Below are 20914 nucleotides of genomic sequence, written 5' to 3'. Positions count from 1 at the left end.
AATAAATTTCTAACAGTTTTCTGTTTGAGAAAAAATAAAGAATATTATGCACTTAGATACTTTGTATTAAAATTTATAAAATGATAGGTTTGGCTGATTCCAATATTGCATTAAAATTTATAAAATTATGGATTTGGCTGATTCCGACATTGCATTAAAATTTATAAAGTGATAGGTTTGGCTGATTCCGACAGCAGAGGCAAAGAACAACCAAAAGGGTTTTACAGATTTCAGAGGCCACACTTCTGTCATCTGTCAAGCCACAGATTACTTCAAAGAGTTCTAGATAGTCCAGATAGTTGTATGTTCAGTTTACATATAAAACTAAAGCTATAGAACTTCAAAAATATTTATTAATAAAAATGAAGCAAAATATTTTCAATTAAAGCACACAACAAAATAATTTTTGGCTAATCAAGAAATAACTAATACCTTGATATTAACAGCATTTTTATAAGTTTTAATTAAATTTTTGGCATTGTTTCCCAGCCAAATAAACTACAATAAATTAATTAATTGATTATAATAATAAACCATGCATTAGCATTGAGTTCTCATCTGATAGCAAATTTCAGCATTACAGATCTTAAAACTCAGTATTTATTCTTATGGTCTGGCATTATAATTCTATTTCTTTTTTCCTTAGATTTTAATTTCATTAATACTATTATGGTAGCAATCCTCATGCTGGCACTAAAAAGCAAAATAGAAGGTTTGTATTTTCTAAAGAATGGTAAAAGTGTTATCTGGCTTCTTTGTAAGTCAGAAAATATCTTCTATTTCCATTAAAATCACTTTACTATTTACTAAAAAAAGAGGAAAATTTTTGAAATTATTGTTAATTTTGAAAAATAGTATAAATGGTTTCTTTCCTTAAATACACTAGAAATTATCAATCTATTTTTGTATTAAATGTCCTAAAAATGCCCCCAAAGTTATTATTTTTATCCTTGTATTATTTTTACAGACTCCCAATTTTATAATACTAACAAACATAAAGATATTATAGACAAAGATAAGATTTAGGACATGACCAATGAAACTATTTTAAATCTTTTAATAAATATTTCATCAAATAGTATTTAACTCCTAATTCCTCATCGTAAACAAAACCATGCCATGTGATTTAATATATTTTTTTAATAGCTTTATTTTTTTTCCCCTCCTTAAACCCCCCACCCCCACCCGCCACTTCCACCCCTGACCTGTGGATGTTGCAGTTTCCCCTTAAGAACTGGATTTCTGAAGGCGGGGCATCTCCTCCCACACGCTCGCTGCATGCACCCGGCCGGCACCACGGCGCACACGGGAGGCCTGAAACACTCGGGGGACCTGGTGCACTTAGGGGTTATGGTCTGGTGCACCCCGGGTATGGTCTGTGGCTCCACCTGAGGTGCGAACCCAGGACCTTCCGCATGTAAAGCAGACGTGCTAACCACTACACTATGGAGTCACCCAATTTCATATTTTTATAACGAAATCATTACTGAAAGAAAAAAAGTATAAATCTATAATTAAAAGATAAATTATAAGATAATTTAAAGATAAACTCAAGCCTAAAGACAATGCCTGTCTTCGTAATTTTTTAAAGAACACTAGTAGCTTGCAAAAAACAAAAAAAAATGCTTTTCATCAGTTAAATTTCTCATTAATGACCTTGCCATTATTTTATAAATAATACAGAGATAAATGCCCATATTGAAAATTCAAAAACATATTTTTGCTTAAAAATATATTTTATGTAAGTTAAAATTAGCCATTTTTTATAGTTATTTCACACTTTCTTGAAGGTTAAATTTACCCACATTAATTACATGTCGATATCTGCATTGTACAAATATGGTAGCTATTAAGCACTTCTGGTTATTTAAAATTAAATTCGTTAAAATTGAACAGAATTAAAAATACCAATTTCTTATTAGTATTAATCTTTCTCAAGAGTTCAGTAGTGACATGTGGCTAATGCCTACCATATTATAGAGCTCAGTTTTATTAGATAGTGCTACCCTACGTTATTATAGATTAATAAGTATATGGGTGATATTGTTGATGATAACTCATGGAAAAATTAATCTACTTCCAAATGTATAATCCTAAAAAGATAATATACAATATCCAGAGTAGAAAAAAAGGGAGGAATTAATGGGAATGAGACCTATATACATTTTCCTAATTCTATATAAAACCGAGTACAATTTAAGACTCAAATGCGGGTGAAAATCAAACAACGTGAAACAGAAAAATGGTAATGTTATGAAATTAATTTTAGTCCAAATGGATAGGAAGATAAACAGAAATGTATAAAATGCTAAAGATAAATTCTGGCAAAAAATTTTCAGGTAATAAAGTAAGGGCAGAAGGAAACTAAAATGAATGTTTTGTTCAAGGTCCACAAACTACCAAACAAGTGAAAATTACTCTTCACTTGTGCCAACAGAAGTTAAATAAAAATAGATTATTTCAGTGATGCCTCATCACCTTCTAGTTCACATGACAGAACATCATTATTTTTTGCCACCAATGTCCCTGTGGTTTATCTCCATCTTTCCTTCATTCTACTTTCTTCTACTTCTCCCCACAAGAAAATTCAAATTACCTTTTGGAAAAACTCTCCACCATTTGCAGTAACAAAATTAATTTTGCCTTATGTTTAAATACAGTATCTCATTATAACTGTTATACTAACTACATAAAGTCAATATCTTTCACTGTTTTTTGTAGCTGCTTATTTTTTGTGTCCCACATTATTCCCCCATGTGCGTTTTTTTTTTTTCATGAAAGTCTTTGGATTTTAAGTTCGTTTAGTTTTGTCCGCATAAACATTTTTTTATTTTGCCCTCAGTCTTCAATTAAAAATTTCAGGTTGACAATTTTCCCTTAGCACATTAAAGATCTTTCACAATTGTCAACTAAAATCTATTGGCATCAGTTTGATTTTCCTCTTTGATGCTCTGTTGATTCCCTCTCGTAATTGATTAGATTTTATCTATAGCCTCAATTTATGTTCCACAATATTCAAATGATATGTCAAATGAGAATCTCCTTAGATTTAACCTGTTTAGTACTTGAATGGCACTTTCCATCTGGAATCCATAACTTTCTTCAATTTTGTAACACTTCCAATTATTGGCTCTCCAAGGATTATTTCTAACAATTCTTCCATTGTTTTCTTCTGAAATTCTTATTAGATGTATTTGTAGTTTATTATTCTTCTCTAGAAGTCTCTTAACTGTTCTTTCAGAGTTTTTACTTCTTTGATTCTCTGTACTGCATTCTGGGTAATTTTCTCAATACTATCTCGTAATTTTTAAGTCTTTGTGGCCCTCTATTTATTTTATTTATTTACTTAGTTTACACCATTCATTGCATTTTTTATTTCTTTCATGCCCATTGGATGTTTAGTAATTTTATATAAATCACTTCATGAGTTTGATCATTTTTAACATACTTATTTTCAGGTTTGATTTGACTATATTACAAAATTAATCTCACCTGGAAAGAACTCATGTTCTAGCTGTTGATTTTATTAACATTAGAGTTCTTCATGAGTTTTGGAATTTTATTTTTCTGGCTTTTTCTGAAAAAGAAGTTCTTTGTTTTTATTTTTATCTCTTCCTCGCTCTCCTATGCTCACCTTTTCTGTTCAATGGTTTTGTGGGTGATGTATCTATTCCCCAGAGGTCCAATGCCATAATGATGGTCTAGAATTATTAATCCACAGTGGTACTGAAAACATCATAGATCTTGTTCCAAGATGACAGGTGAGCAATTTTGTTCAGTCTCTGCTTGCAGGCCCCTGGACCAAAGCTTGGTCTGAGTCACAGTCCCAGAAAACAACTGAGAACCATTATTATCAGCCTCTCCTAATTGAGGAACACCACCCCAGCCTGACTTCAAGCACAGAGCTGGCTCTAATGTCACCACTGAAGTAAGGGTATCTGAGTTTCTACTGCTCTACCAATGCCTGCTTTACACCTAGCCTCAATTTGTGTTCTGTAATTTCCAAATGACATGTCCAATGAGAATTTACTTATATTTAACCTGCTTAATACTCAGATGGCATTTCTATCTGGGATCCATCCAACTACAACCGGCCTTATCACTTTGCAAGTGTATTTCATTTCTAGTCCATATAAATGTTTACTTTATTTTTCAACTCAATTAATACAAAATTATTAGTTGATAATAATAATTATCAACTCTGATGCTCCGCATTTTCTCTTTTGTATTAGGTCTCATTGCTATGTAATTGGAAAAGAAACGCTGCATCAAGTATGAAGTACTGTGAAATTTTGAATGGAAATCCCAGCACTGAATTTTTTCTAACTTGATTAATACTGAACTAGAAAGTCATGGGAAAATAAACCAGTATGATGGAATGTAAGAGAACAGTGAATTAGAGAGCAGAGATATTAATAACAGCTAAGGCTTAGTCTATGTTAAGAGCTGTTTCAAGTGTTTATTGTGGATTATATACCTTTTATTTTCATTATATTCTTTTACTATTACTATCTTTATAGTCCATAAAAAGAAGGAGGAGGAGGTGGAAGAGGAAGGGAAGAGAAGGCAGAGGGGCAAGAAAGGAAGAGAAGAACAGAGAGGCTGTGTAATTTTCCTAAGGTCACACAGCCAGTAAGTGATAGATTGAACGCAGAGTCTAACTCCAGGGTCAGAATCTTAAATACCATACTGTACTGCCTAGTCCCATCTCAGAGTAGTTTTGCAATCTTGGGAATGCTATCTCACCTCTCTGTGACAAAGTTTTCTCAACTGTTAAATGAAATGATTATACTAGATAACTTCTATTTTTCCAAACTCTAGTCATTTATGATAAAATGAATTTATAATTCCGGTTGGTTCTCTATTTCAGAGTAGACTCTTAAATTTGTTTTTGAGCTAAAATTTTTGGCAAATCTCCAAATTTATTTTAAAACAATCTTTCATAAGATATGTAACACATTTAAAGAGAAAAATTCATCTCTTGAAATGTTTTATAAGAAAAAAAAGAGAAATTCTGCAAATAATTATGAGTCTGAAATGATAATATTTAGCAAAAGTCAATTCAGTAAGTATGAAATGTCTTGAACATAAATATAAAAGTATAGTTGTATGACTTGAGTTCTGATTTTAATTCTGTCTCTAACCCAAACTTAACTTTTTTGGACCCCAGTTTCCTTGTTTCTGAAATGAGATAATTCGATTTCTGAGATCTCTTCTGCTTTTAACATTCTCTTATTTCACAAGTGAGAATCTATCAAAACAGTTCAATGAAGGTATTATTTAAATAGACTGAAAATATATGAAAAGCAAAAGCTGCTTTTATCCCATGAATGACAAAAATATCTGGGTTGTTAGTTTCCTAATTTACTTCTCACAGGAAGAGTATACTGTGGTATTTAGTTAAGAATATGAGCCTTAGATTGCCTGAGTGTTTCATTCTAAAGAGTTACTTAAACTCTCTGGGCCTGATCTTACCCATTTATAAAGTGAAGATAATGACAATTACTACTTATTGTGATGACAAAGCGAGAAAAACTGCTTATGCCTGGCACATGGTAGATTTTCAGTAAGTGCTTGCATTTATTATTAGTAGTAATTTAAATAATTGAGGGTGTTTGTAGAGTTTGTCTGCAATCCTACATATCTATTAAAAACATGTGTGCACATCATCATAAATAATTTAGGTGCCTAAAGACAAAGGGGTATGACAGAGAGAATTTATTGCAATTTTTTTATGCTAAAATTTCATGCTCCATGTCTATGTGTATTAGTTTGATAAGTGATGATTTAATAGGCATTTAGTATTGTTTGATGCTTTATACATTAGGCAAATTAGAAACAGTTCTTGCCTTCACAATAAAAGATAGCATTTCAAAACTATATACAAATGGGAAAAGATGATGATGCAGCAAATGAGAGACCTTAGCTTGCTGATCACACAACTTCATGCCCGGCAATTGCATGCACTTGCCAGTAAAGAGACACTGCAAGAAACGACAATCACTGTTTCTTCAAAACCCCTGAAATCGTCTTAAGACATGAAAACTGTACACAGCCTCAGATGTTTTTACCAAAATCTATATTTCTATCCTTCTGACTGAAATGGAAGAAACTAAATTGAAATGTAAATGAATGAACAAATAGAGCGTGAATAGAAATATTATAATAGAGGGTTCATTTTATGAATACCTTTTATTTTAATGAAGTGTAATCTTTAGATTATAAATTTTGATGTAAATCCAAATCTATTTTTTTCATAAAATAAAAAAAAGAGGAAAAAGAAACAAGTAAAACCACTAACGGTGCCCAAATTGAAAGCTTCTTGCTTACATCTACAATTGGTGTGTGATATTTCTCTTAACTCCTTCTTTGGGCCATAACAACATAAAATTCATAACATCTGGCATTTAACTTAAAAAATTCAAATCAATTTAATTCAAACACACTTTTTGACTTAAAGAAACTATAAAATTTCTTCGTTTAGTTTATGATAGCAGTGACCTATTTCAAACAGGTTCAATGAGAATCCATACTGGAAACTGCCTTGAAGATACAAATTGCTACAATTATCTTTGAATATACATATCATTAAACTAAAATGGATGTCAATAAGCCAGCACGAAAATATCTAACCTATTCAGAACATATTATCACAAAATAATAAAAAAATAATTTCCTTCCTCTTTCAACAAAGATAATATAGACTATAATTTTCATGTTTCATCTGTATATGTGAAATCGAATATTTTCCTCTATGTAAACAATTCTTTTATTTTCAAAAGACAAATGCATGTGTGTGTATATACGTGTGTATGTATGTGTATATACTAATATATATGTGTGTGTATTTTAAGTCAGTCAGCAGTTTACTTTAAAAAAATATAAGCAGGGTAGTTTTAAAATAAAATATTTTGGTAATATTTGAACTGAAATAAACACGATATGGTATTTAAAAAATGTAGTTAAAATGCCAAGTATTTCAAAGATATGTTTAGAACAGTCATTCTTAATAGCATTCAGAATCTTTTGGCTCTTTCCAAGAGAGGTATTTCAATGCAAGAAAAAAATAAAATGTTCAGTTATTCATTCCGATTGCAGTTTTTAATGTAATTTACACTGTGCATCCCGTTCACCTTGTCAAAGAGTACTGCTTCCCCAAGGCTGCCCCGGGGTCCTGTTGACGGATTGCTCTAATTGCAGTCGGCGCTATAAACAAGGCAGCTACTCCATGCTCTGCCAGCACACGGAAATAAGCTCCAGCATCTGGTGTTCCCACAGGCTTCCCCTACAATGAGATTCATTTAAAATGTCACTGGGTAAAATGTCTCATATTTTATTGACAGTTCAATACTATGCATTTAACACAGAAATATTAATGAAATGGAATTCTCAACAAATCTTAGGTTTAAAATCTTCCCATGTTCTAGCATAAATAAAACAAACCAAATGCCCAGGCATCAACGAGGCCATTTGCCTTGTTACAACATCTCAAAAGCTTTCAAACTGTAATTCCTCTTTTCCAAGTTTTGAAAGATAAAGGACAGATAATATGTGTCACATTCAAGTTAATAACATCCAAAAGTCTTCCATTTGACAAGAAATTAAATATATGGTTTTGTGTGATAGACTAAATGAGAAATATAGTTGCTATAAATTTCTACTTTAAACTTTTATCATGATCACTATTAAAAGTGACAATAATAATTCTCAAAATATTTGAGAGAAAAATCTGGAATCAGCAACTTCTGAGCAATGACCTTTTCGATTAAAGTTGCTTCACTCTAAGGAAAACTTCTATGAATTTAAAAAAAAGTCCCAGAATGTATATTTTCCACAGTCTCAAAATGACATTATACATGTTCAATAGAAAAATCATGCAGAAAAATCTAACAATTCTGACAGACTATATAATTCAAAAGGACACAAAGCATTTTTTAATTGATGTTTCTGCAAACTGAAAAATGAATGTGGCATTTAAGTATATCAGCAATTCTGCAAATATTTGAAGTGACCCATAAAATCTATCTTGGCTCAGCTATACCCCCTCATTCTTTAACCCATTCTCATCACTGCTACTTCTTCCTGTGTCTCTAAAGCAAGGTGTCTGGAATGTTAATATATGTCATATATGTAACATTTCCTAAACTTCTCTGACTAAATTCCTCATCTGAGCATCCTGTGGCTCTTACATTCTGGGAAACATGCTTGGGAAACACTGAACTAAGGTAAAAAAGAGGCAAGAATTTGCTAGCAGTAAATTTAGAGACCTCCCCCCAAGAGAATCATAAATGAATACATGATAATATGAGGCAGACCATAACTGTCCAGTAATTTAGATTCATTATTCACTTCTAATTGATTCTTTGATAGGACACTATTTCAATTTTACTTTTATTTTTTCATGGTTGCCTTAATATTCTTTAATGTAATTATATTCATTTTTTAAAAAAAGGTTTTTAGGTCTTCTTATATTCTACTGCTTTGCCTCTTGCTCTTTTAATACCAAAGAAAAGTATCTGTTGCTACTAGAAATTCATTTTATTATCACAACTATCCCTAAACACTTGATTCCAATTTATTTCTTTACCACTTCATAATAGGTCAACATATTGACATAGTGTAAAAAGCTGCTAGATACAATCTGGCAAATCATGGGCATAATTTGACCCACAAATTTCGAAGCTTTAATCGCATCATTCTAAAAATGCATTCTTCCTAACCAAGCGAGGTAAACATTTGACTTTTTACTTCTCTGATCTGTTTTAGGCACTGCTCAGTCTCTCATGTACTAGATTGTGACTTTGGGAAATTTGATCTCAACCACATAAAAATGATTTATCAGTCGACCTTAAGCAATTGACTTTCCCTGTTTATGCTTTCATTTTCTTGCCTGCTAAATTAAGAATAAATCATTTTTCCAATAGTCCCTTGATAAGCTAAAAGCACTGAGATAATATTTTAAAGTAGTTTGACCTCCACTGAAGAAAGATATTTTATAACCAATTGAAGTTTAATTCCACTACAGAAACAGTGTCATGGGACAATGGTAATATACTCAACGAAAGTATGATATAAGTGTCATAATGAAAATGCTACCCTATAATGACTATCTATATAGAGGACACAATTTGATGTATTTTACAGTGCCTTCAATTAATCACATCTAATGATAACAATAACAATAGTTTAAGTATTAGAAATATTAGATAAAACTTTACCATACTTCTTATAAATAATATAAAATTATAACTATTTTGCAATTCTGACCTTGCACCACACAAATTTCCATCAATATTATATTTATTGAGTATAAAAATCATATAACATAGCATTACTGTTAGGACACTGAAGGATGTGATATATAGAAGCTCACAATGTTCTTTGGAAGTTAGTAGAACTCAGGAAGGTTTAGCTGTTTTACATTTTATTGTCCATTCCCCTTGAAGCAGGCTATGAATATGATGTTTCCCTATTTTAGAATTACTTTAACATTTATATACTTCATTAGTTTGTTTTCTTAAGAACTTCTATTTGATCTCAAATCTTAATTAAAATGTAAGTTATGATATATTAAAAAATTATTATACCCTAAAACAGTTGGTGAGTAAAAGAAATATTAGGTTCTGAGTGATGTAAACACTTCAAGTAATATGCAGCACAGAACAAGACCTTTTATCAGAAACCACTGTCCACATAAAAACAAGTCATAATAAATCAGGTAGGGTTAATATATTTATTCATTTAATAGATGTTTATTGAGCATCTACTATTGGCTAGACACTGTTCTAAATTCTGGGAATAATTTCGTAAACAAGCTAGGTCAGGTCTTGTTTTAATGGAATTTATATTCTAGTAATTATGGGTGTGTATGAGAGATAATGTTATTAAAAATTACATAGCAGATGGTGCAAGCGATTTGTGTCTAATAAAGGGAAGGAATATCTTAATAAACATAGGACCTATATATTCTCAGCACTTATTATTACCACCAGTAGTTTCAGAAAACTGAAGCAAAGCCTATAAGCCTCTTTCATTATGATCTCTAAATGAAAATGACACAATGACCTTGATTTTATTGAATACTGTTCTCTCCTGACCTCCTGCACATACACAGGCTCCTGTGCACACAGAGACACACACAAATATGAGCAATATAATCCCTTTAAAATGCTTTTTTTAAAGTAACCAGTAACATACTAATGAAGCTGAGCTGCATGGAAAAAAATTATACTAATTCCAGAACTTGCATATTCAGTAAGGAGCCCAAACACTATTCAATTTTAAAATGAGAAAATTCTAAGATTCTAAGGATTTTTAGCAAACAACATACACACCAACAGCAGTAATGCAACTAAAAGGTAACAGTAACAAAAACTCTTCAAAACCCAAATCGATGTCTTTACCACTTGCTTTTATTTCCTCCCCCTGAACTACACTTTACCTTACTGATCGCTGCCCAGAAAACAAAGGCAGAAAGCAATCCCTACAATGGCAAAGCAGATATTATAAGCCTTCAGTTGTTATAAATCATTTTTAATATCAGAGATTTATAAAATATCAATTGTGAATATTTAGTAATGATACAAAGCACAGAAAACAACACAGATACCACATATCTTAAAATTAATTTGCGCTTATAATTTTCTACCACTTATGATTCAGTGTGTTAATATTAATGGACTGCAGATGATAAGTTCTGAGTCAATTTATTGTTGAGAGGTCATCAACAACTGTTTTTAATGCTTTAATGTCAAGAGGCTGGAAGGTAGAAATACATTTTGCAATTAAATATATGGCACTATATATTTCCTTAAGTGGAAACCACATATTTCCCATATAGCCTAATTTAAAAAAATATATATTCCTTTAGAAATATATGGAACTAGTTTAATATTGACCATTTTTCTACTTCTCTTTCAAATCTTTCCATTTTCAGCAAGGTTCTGCTTAGTGTTTGAATAACATTCGCCCTGACTTGTTGCATAGGAATTTCCCATGGCCACCTTAGAAAGCCTGGACACAATTCATTCCAAATCCTCAATGTCAAAGAAAGTTCCATGGATGCCTCAAATGTGAAAAGTAGGGAGGTAGAATTAAGAAAATACCAACTGTAAGGTGCAGAGGCCAGGAGAATATTTACCAAGATAACATGAAACCTGTTCAATTCTATCCATAGTCTTTCTTGGACCATTTAAACATGGAGCTATTTTGTTTTTTAACTTCATGTATAATTTAAAGAGTTCACTGAGAGCTCAAAAACAAGAGAATACCTGTAGAAATTGTAGGTTTTTTTGGATAACATAAAACTTCTTACATCAATTTCTACTAGAAAAAATAGTACTGTTGGAATTGGATTTTACCTTATGGCCTTCTTTACTACTCTTTGCTTTCTATAAATTATATTTCATTTCTGTAAATGAAATAAGGAGGACGTTATACTAAATTAACTAAAATAGAAATGCTAGATTTAAATTCAGACTTGAACACTTTGGCCAAAATTGTAGTTGAGCTCATATTGGGGACCACCTACCAGCAAGTAGAGGAGTCCTATGTGTCTTTCTTTGGAAGAGTTGAATACTTAAAAGCTGCGACACACTTGCAGTTCAGTGATATAAAGTCCTTTGTCGCTATTATAGAACTTTAATTTCATGTACTTCATCCTATATACTTCATACATCAAACTATCCTATATACTTCATACAATTATTTTTGAAAGAAAGCATAAACCACTGTTTTAGAGAATTCAGTTTTTGAAAAAAGATTATTTTAAAAGAAAAAGTCATATTTATGAATATTATTTCTATTGTTTACTTCTTGTAAACCATCATTAAATGAATTTTGCAATGTAATTTTTTTATTATTTGAAAGTAATTCGTGCACTTAACATTTTTTGATCTTCTTGGGGTGACTTTCGTTTCTCCATAAACCCAATTGAGGATGTTGTACCAATTCACTTCCTTCTTGTTCACTGTTTAAAATGAGTATAGGTGAGAATACCAAATAATGTATATAATACGTCAAGAGCCTGATTAACCAACAGCAAAATCCCTGAATGAAATATATTCCAAATAAAATAATCCAGAACTCGAAGTGTCCAAACATGTTATAGGTGACTGGTGAAGTGTTTCCAACGATCCAATAAATTGATAAATTCACCATGAAAGCTACTACTCCAGATAGCAGAACCATAAGCAAAGCAAAAACTGACCAGGGACCAAATAGTCCTCCTTCTCCAAAAACTGGCTCAATGAAGGGCACCGGGGACCAGCAACATGGCAGATGACATCAGAGCCTGGTAGCACAGCAGCTGCACTGAGTTTACTTGTAATTTAAGAGCTGTTTTGCTCTTACCCACACTTGATAAAGGGGTGTAAAATAAACCACCAAGAGCAGCAAACACCATTCCAAGGAAATTAAGCTTCGTATTGTAATAAGAATTTAGGATTACACCTAAAGTTATAGGAATCAGCGTGAGCTATATTTTGGTAGAGAAGACTTTCTTATAGCAGAGGGTCTAGATGACTATAATCTCTGGGGTGATCATGGCCTTGGCCAGCTGATAGGTGCCTACAGCACTGTTCTACAGAGAGAGGTTGGTGAAGACCACCAAAGCCACGGAAGCTCAGGAGCAAGAGGAGGAGCGTGGTAAGAGGCAGACTTTGGGGGGCAGAGATGTACAAGCCAAGTCTAGGGACCACAAAGTACACCAGGGTCAGGGTCATGTTGGGGAAACCGTGGTGCACATAGATCCATCTGTTGAGGAGACGCAGAGGGACACCAGCAAGCCCGGCGGCGATTCGCCTGTTGCCCCGGACTCGGTCAACCAGCGATGCCACGACCCCCACAAAGCCGGGGCTCTTCATCCTCTGAGAGCGACACCTGGCCTATTGCCGGCTGCCCCCACCCTTCTCCTCCGCTGCCGCGTGCTGGCGACCGCTGGCTTCAATTTCGGTGCGAGGGAGAGGGGTGGAGTAGAGGGTCCCAGGTAAGCGGCGTCGCACACATGCTGTGCCACCGCCATATAGCCCTGTCTCTACTTCCCATAGAATTCTCACCCAGGTTGTTTTCAATACAGCAAAGCAGTATTGAAAGTATAGCAACTTAGAAAAACAAAGATATAAAACGTTAAAGCTAAACCTTTGAGCAAAAAATCACTTACTTTACTATTAATCCTATGATTTCAGTATATCCATGGCTTGGAGTTAAGGCTCCTTGTGGTTTCTCAGATTTTGACATAAAAACTTTTGTGCTGGCTGCAGTTTTTGCCTCTTTTTGTGGCAGAATCAGAAACACATCCGATCTCCTTTAGAACACTATTTCTGAGAATGTCACCAAAGGCACGTTTCTACATCAGTTCTAAGGTGGAAAACTCTGGACTTATGGACTAGTCCTGAATCGCATTTCAGCAGACAGGTGCAGCAGTGTTAACTTGTTTATTTCGGAAGAGTGATGAAATTGGCAATGGCATTTATTGAGTTCCTGCTACATGACTGTAGAGCTATGGCTATAGAGCTCCAAGATCCTTTCATAGATATTTACATATATTTGTGTGTGTGTGTGTGTGTGTGTGTGTGTGTGTATGTGTGTACATATATATAATTAAAGATGTGTTTGTCTCTGACTCCATCTACATCTATCCCTTTTGCACAAACTTTCAGCTATAAGATGCATAAGGTCTAAGGACCTAATGTATAACATGGTGTCAGTAGTTGATAACACTGTATTATATAATTGAAATTTTCTGAACTTAAACATTCTCACTAAAAATAAACAGCCAAATAAATGAGATGATAGATGTGTTAACTAAACGGGAGGAATGCTGTCACAATTTATACCTGTATCAAATCATCGCAACGTACACTTTAAATATCCTAGAATTTTATTTGTCGATTATACCTCAACAAAGTTGAAAAAAAAATTAGAAAAACAAATTCCTTTTGATTTGGTTTTTCCCCTGCCTTCTCCCAGCTCTGCGAATTGACCATATTGGGCCTCGTGATAAGGCCGCTTTCAGAGAATAGGCCACTGCTTCCATCTAGGTCATAAGAGTCTACCTGTCCCATTAAAAAGATGCTTACCTCTGAAAGTATTAATGCTAAGTAAATGAAGCAGAGCGCTGGAATTGGTAATTCTGCAGACCCAGTACTGAGCTAATTAGGGACTCTGACATCTATTTACCATTCTCAGCAGTTACAGAAAACATTAATCACTAGGATAGCTGGTAGCCTATGGCTTCTAGCTTTCATCTTTGAATTCCTCCATGCTGATGTGGAATCATTCTGCTATCCCATACTAGAAGGACAAATCAAGGTTTTCTTCAATCACAGTGAATAGTAAGACTTTGCCGTAAGAAATTAAATGGCTTCTTGCTTTATTACACTACCAGATGTATGCCCAGAAAAAGTATGTCTATTCCATATATATATTGCAATTCAACCTGAGATTGTACAAAACCTGACTCCTCCATACCAGCCAATCTTTTACATAGAACATCCTTCGAACATGCCTGTATTTCCCCGTTTAAAAAAAAAAAAATCTTTCTATGAAATTGCTGTCATAAAAGTGGATAATGACAACTACTACCCAAAGCTGTCTTCGGTTGTTGCCCTACCAGACCTCTTTCTGTTGTACTCAGCACTGCTGATCCCTCGTCTTCTGAAAAAACTCCCCTCCACTGGCCTTCAAAACACCTTGTATTACTGGTTCTCCCACTGCCTCTAATTTCTCATTCTCAATTTATGGAGTGTTTCTTTCTCAATCTTCGACTATCTTCCTCACCTTAGGGACTGAAATTAGTAATTCTTCTACCTCTCTAATTCCGAAAGTTTTTCTAAGTTTCAAACCTACCTTCCCAGTATCATGCAAATGTCTGAGTAGTACCTTTAAACTCAACACCACCAAAAGCGAAAGTATTATTTTCCCCACTACGATAGTTGTTGCTCTACTGTAGTATTTCAGTTGCTGACCGTCATTATATCAGTTGTCCTGGCTGAAGACATCACAGCTATTTTCAACTTCCTTCTTTACCTCTATCTTATAATATCCACTTGACACCCTAACATCCTGCCTTCTCCTTAATGTTCACATCACTGGTTATGGCCACGTAGCTTGCACTTCTTCGCAGCTTTCCATTTGTTTTGTCTCTAAATTATAATGAGCAAGCACTGACTTTGGAGCCAGAAAACCTTGTTTCAAATCCAAGCTCCATCACTCTTGTGCCACTGGTAAAGTTATTTAATGTCTCTTATTCTCGGTTTCTGCAGTTATAAAGAAGGACTCAAAATAATAACAATATGCATTTCTACAAAGAATTAAGACCATGTATATCAAGTGCTTAGAACAGTTCTTATCACCCAACTCTCAATCAATAGTAGTATTAATATTATTTGTACTGTCTCACCCACAAATGTCTCTGTCTCCTCTAGTCTCAAACTTCTCTTAAGGGACTAGTGGATATATTTTTGAGCCAGGGTGGCATCCCAGCCCTGCCATTTACAAGCTATGTGACCTAAGGCAATTTATCTAATTGCTTTGATCCTCATTTAGTTCCATCATCAGAAAATTGCATTGAACAGATACAAGTATTGAATGCAGATTATTTATTATCAGTGATGGCTCAATGTAGTTTCTAAAAACATTTTTATATCTTCTGCACAAAGTAAAACATTTCTTAGGTAGTGTCTTGATTTGTTTTCTTTCTGTCCTTTGCATTGATCTTAATTTTTTGACTATATTATTAGTTCTTTCAGTGCAATGAGTACATCTGATACTTATTCTGTTTCTCTACCAACCCCTAGTAAAATGTTGAGCTCACAATAGGCACCAATAAATATTGTTGATGGAGCTATAACAATAGATTGCTCCAACATAAAATATAGGTACATACACAGAAAAAATAACTAAAAAATAAATGTCTTCAAACAACTAGTTATGTAAAAAATCTAAAAGATGCTAGCATCAGCTTTACAATCTTTTCTTGTGTTCAAATTATATAGCCTGAATTAGAGGAAAAACTAAGTCATCATTTTTTTCTCATTCCATACATACAGAGAAGGACATTGTTTCAAAGTAAATTTAAAAAAAAAATTATTTTTCATTATATGAGGGGAAAAAGGACCATGGTATGTGCTTATTGAGTGTACTAGTTAGCAACATTGTGGCTACTAGTCTTAAAATGAAGTAACACATCCCTGTGCTTGAAGGAAGCAAATCTCTATCCTTGAAAACCAATAATCAAATTAGAGAAAACAGGTAAACATAGGTGAAAATATAAAATTTTAAAAAGAAGGTAACTGCAATACAAGCAAGTAAAATTACATTGTTAAAATGAAGCTTGGGAGGGGCTAAGAATTCAGAAGTTCCACATGTGGAAAACACACCATAGGGTGACTGCATGCAGATTGTAGATCCAAAGCAGCCTTTATAGCAGCAGCATCTACAGAAGTAGATGGCACACACGTTAAAGATACATTGTGGATAATTTAACAAGAGTTTTCAATACAAAAAATGATGTGGAAATAGTTCTCGTCCTCAGTATTCTCAAACATGAGACTTCCATGCTTGGAAATAGCTTAAAGTTATGATCTGTGAATATAAAATTATACTAATTACTCATCTTTTACAAATATATGTAAAATATGTGTATAATACCACTATATTTTAATATATAGATATACATGTATACATATAATCATGATATTTCTTTAAAGATTTCAAACTAATTTCACATACATTATCTTATTTGATTCCTATACAAATAAAAGACAGTATAGAGCTAATTTTCACACTAATTATCCTATAAAGGAAGGGTTATCTAAACTATTCCTTCCTCCTATGAATTCAGAGAAAGAGCATTCAATGAGAGATTACTGGGCTGAATATTCTGAAGTTTTCAAAGATAGATACAGTGTAAAAACTAGTAAACACAAAGCCCATCAAAAAATAGACATGAAAGGTTATAAATGTTTGGATAATGGTGAACCATGAAATGTACTGTAGAATTCACAGATGAAAGACTTAAAAGCCACTCTTAATTTCACTCACAAGTTCTACTCTGAAAGGACAGATTCTTGAGGGGAGAAACCACTGGGTCATTTTCTATGTCTGCTACTCATTCTTCAAAGTTGGTAGTAGCTGGATCAGCACATCCCTGTGTGCTGATTCATTTGCCTGATGCTTAGAAGAGAATTAATGGGCTCCAAAGGGAGCTGTTTGAGTGCTGTGATGACTGCTCCAGAGTTGCAAGGACAAACAGACTTTGAAAGAAGAAATGTGTAGTATCTGAAAATTCAAACATTACAATGATTGAACTGCATGGGAATGAATGGTTGTTGTTTATTCCGAAAAAATAAATTCATATTTTTGAAAATAACAGCTTATAATAGCATTTACTGTACTATTATACTCTGACAACTATTCTAAGGGCTTTTCATGAATTAACCAATTTAATACTATGTAAGAAAGGTATAATTAATACTGATATTTATAGATAAGAAAAATGAGGCCAAAAGCAGTTAAATAACTTGAGCAAGGCCAAACTATATGTAGAAGTTTCAGGAATCACATTATTGTGGCCAGATAGGTTCTTGTCTTACTCTACAAGAAAGAATTCAGGGGTAAGATGGACAGCTGGAGAACATGAGGATCCAGTGACCAGATTCTCACCTTATTCTGCAAAAAAGAATTCAAAGGCAAGGCAAACAGCAAGCAGGAAAAAGCGCAAAATTTATTAAAGCAAAAGTATGCACTGAAGTGCAGGAAGAGCCAGCTCAAGATGGCGGGGTTATGTGCACTCTTTTTATTTTTCCTGGAGGTAGAGGCTGTGAAAACATGCTGCTGAGGTAGACTTGCTGTCTCCTCCCAGTAGGCAGAGAGCTCAGTTTCTCACTTTTTCCTCCTTATATCATGTTTCTGGAACTGTCATGGTATCAGGTGCATAATGGGAGCTGCAGTATTTGCAACGTGGATGAGATTATAATGCTATTATAATTAGCCAAAGGTTATGCCTTAGCCAAGGATGGCGTCTAGGCTGAAAAAGACCATTTTTGCTTCTCTCCCCCTGCCGTAGCTGAAACAGGGGGAGGTTTGAAGAAAGGAAAAACTTTCCAGAGCCATATTTGGAGAGGAAAGAGGTTTCCCTGCACTACCTGTCTTGCCTCACTATGAAAGTCTTAACTGCAATGCTTCTTCTCAAACACTAAAATTTTTAATTAATTTTGAATGAAATCTTTCTTCATTAAATGCATTTGAAAAATAAGCATCACTATGAAAAGAAACAAATAAATTCCAGAGTTAAAAATTTAAAACAAGCTATCAAATAATATATTTATTCTAGAAAAAGCAAAACAGTTGACTTGAAGAGGATTCAAAGTAGTACCAAACTGGGAGAACATCTGTCAATTATCTAGTTTTAATGATGAAAATGGAATCCCAAAGAGATTGAGTTAGTTTGCCCAAAGTCATCAGATATTCATATTTCCAGTCCAGTGACCATGCTCCTACACCACAACTCAGAATCTTAAATCCTCTATTTCTTCTAATTTATTGCCAAAGAAGGCAGAATGTAGTACATATCTTCAAAGTTATTTGTTGAATTATTAACAGACAGCCATCTGCCTTGGTTAACTAGTGAGAATACTAAAGGGTTTATTGAAATGGTTTGCTGCTCAACATTTACAATTTCTGAAATGCAAACAAATGTAAAAGGAGAGCAAGCTTTCATTCCTCTGAAGACTTTCAAAAAGGCTATTACTATGCAAAAGTAACAATCAAGATCAAGTATTCCAACTAGTCAAGATCAAGTATATCAAGCTAGATTTAGATGACCAATAACTAATATTCTATTCTTAGCCAAGGAACTTAGCCACGGAACAGTAAAATCTGTTTTGTTTCATGTTAGTTTTATATAAAGGCTGTTTTACAACATTATCTCCAGCTTTACTGAGGTATAATTGACAAATAAAAATTATATTATTTAAGGTGTGCAACTTGATGTTTTGATATATGTATATGTTGTGAAAGAATCATCACAGTTGAGCTAATTAATACATTCATCACCTCACATACCATTTTCTTTTCCCTTTTCTTTTTTGGGGGAGTGGGAGTGGGGTGAGAACACTTACAATCTACCCTCTTAGCAAATTTCAAGTATACAATACAGTATTGTTAACTATGTCACACTGTTGTACATTAGATCTCCCTAACTTATTCATCTTGAATAACAAACTTCGTACCCTTTGGCCAACATCTTTCCACCCAAAAGCAGAAAAATATACATTTTTCTCAAGCCTATATAAAACATTCTCTAGGATAGATCACATGATAAATCACAAAACAAATCACAAAGAAATCATTCCAAGTATCTTTTCTGACCACAATGGAATGAAACTAGAAATCAATAATAGTAAGAAAACTGGAAAATTCATAAAAACATGGAAACTAAACAACACGCTTTTGAAAAAACATTGGGTGAGTGAGGAAATCACACAAAACAAATGAAAATGCAAACACAACATAGCAAAACTTAAGAGAGGAAACAAAAGTCATACTAAGAGGTAACTTTATAATAATAAACGCTAATATTTAAAAAAAGAGAAAGATCTCAAATAAACTAATTTTACACTTCAAGGAACTAGAAAAAGAAGAACACCAAAGTTAGTAGAAGAAAGGAAAGAATAAAGACTAGAGTAGAAATAAATCAAATAAAGAAAATTAAAACTAAGAGTTGGTTTTTAGAGAAGATAAACCGATAAATCCGTACCTAAACTAAGTAAGAAAAAAGGAGGAAAAACTCAAGAAAAATCAGAAATGAAAGAGGAGACAATATAATGGATGCCTCAGAAATAAAAAGGATTATAAAGAACTATTACAGGAGATGTTTGTCAAATAAATTCATTTCTTCCTTACCCACAGCACTGCCATTGAGGGAGCTGGATTCTAGTATTATGCAATTGAAATGTACGTACAAAATATACTTTTGTACATTGGCACAAAGATAAGGAGAAAGACATGGCTCAGAAGGATTTCTCTGCCCTTGAGAAGTGTTAGGTTTTGATTCTGCAGATGACAGGCTTTTTGAAATGGGGAGCAAATACAAAATAGAAGAGAGGGGCCAGAGAGGATAGCTATGTATAACTATCATTCATCAATACACACGTGCCCACACATATATACCAGTATGCTAACTTCATTTATACTTTAAAGTTCTTATATTAAAGTATTATTTCATTCCTCCTCTTTGACAAAACCGCTATATCAAATATGTCCTCATCCATATAATGTTGGGGCTAGGTCTGTTGAAATCAGCACTCCAATAATAAAATAAATTTCTGAAAATGTACTTTCGTTTGTTTTTTTCCTTCAAAAATAAGAACTAAATTATTCAGAATTGGTTCGCATATTTTAACTGGTCAGTCCAATTTGACTCCAGAATTGCATACTTTAAATATGCCCAGGTCAATAAATAAAAGTAAACCATTACTTATTTAAAAAAAAAAAAAAACCTGTTACTTAAGTTATTTATGAAGTTCTCTGTTAAAGAGAAAATTAAAATTACTATTTTATCCCTCAGGTAAAAAAGTCCTTAAGTAAAAATCAAGGTTTGTTTGTTTGTTTTTTTTCTGATATCTTCATTAGGGCATTTATTTAACAAATATTTATTGGGAATCGAATATATATCAAGAACAAGGCTAGGAGTTGAGAATTGATGGTGAGCAAAAACGAAGATAATTGAAGAGTTTAGAGCAAAGAGGGACAAATGAATAAATCAAAGGATCCTAAAACTACTGTGAAACTGCTACTGTGATAGAAGCAAGGAAAAGGTCAAGGTGCTTCAGAGAGGTCAAGGAGGGCTTTCCTGAGGACACTGAGCTGAGATTTCAAACTTAGGAATAATATATTGCAGACAACAAAGAGA

General features: G+C 33.4%; 1 protein-coding gene and 1 pseudogene across 2 annotated transcripts in view; both read right to left on the bottom strand.

The window, feature by feature from the left end:
- ACSS3 (acyl-CoA synthetase short chain family member 3) overlaps window positions 1-20914 on the bottom strand; it is a 150743-nt gene that overhangs the window by 55125 nt on the left and 74704 nt on the right. For both annotated transcript variants that reach the window (XM_015598535.2, XM_006923789.3), the window contains one exon: window positions 7134-7285. In XM_015598535.2, coding sequence (XP_015454021.1) covers window positions 7134-7285 — 152 coding nt within the window. The remainder of the gene's footprint in view (window positions 1-7133; window positions 7286-20914) is intronic.
- On the bottom strand, window positions 11881-12863 carry LOC112472282 (annotated as a pseudogene).

Source organism: Pteropus alecto, unplaced genomic scaffold, assembly GCF_000325575.1.
Source record: "Pteropus alecto unplaced genomic scaffold, ASM32557v1 scaffold76, whole genome shotgun sequence".
Classification (NCBI taxonomy): Eukaryota; Metazoa; Chordata; class Mammalia; order Chiroptera; family Pteropodidae; genus Pteropus; species Pteropus alecto.
The sequence above is the reverse complement of the archived record's forward strand: the minus strand, read 5'-3'. Positions and strand labels throughout refer to the sequence as shown.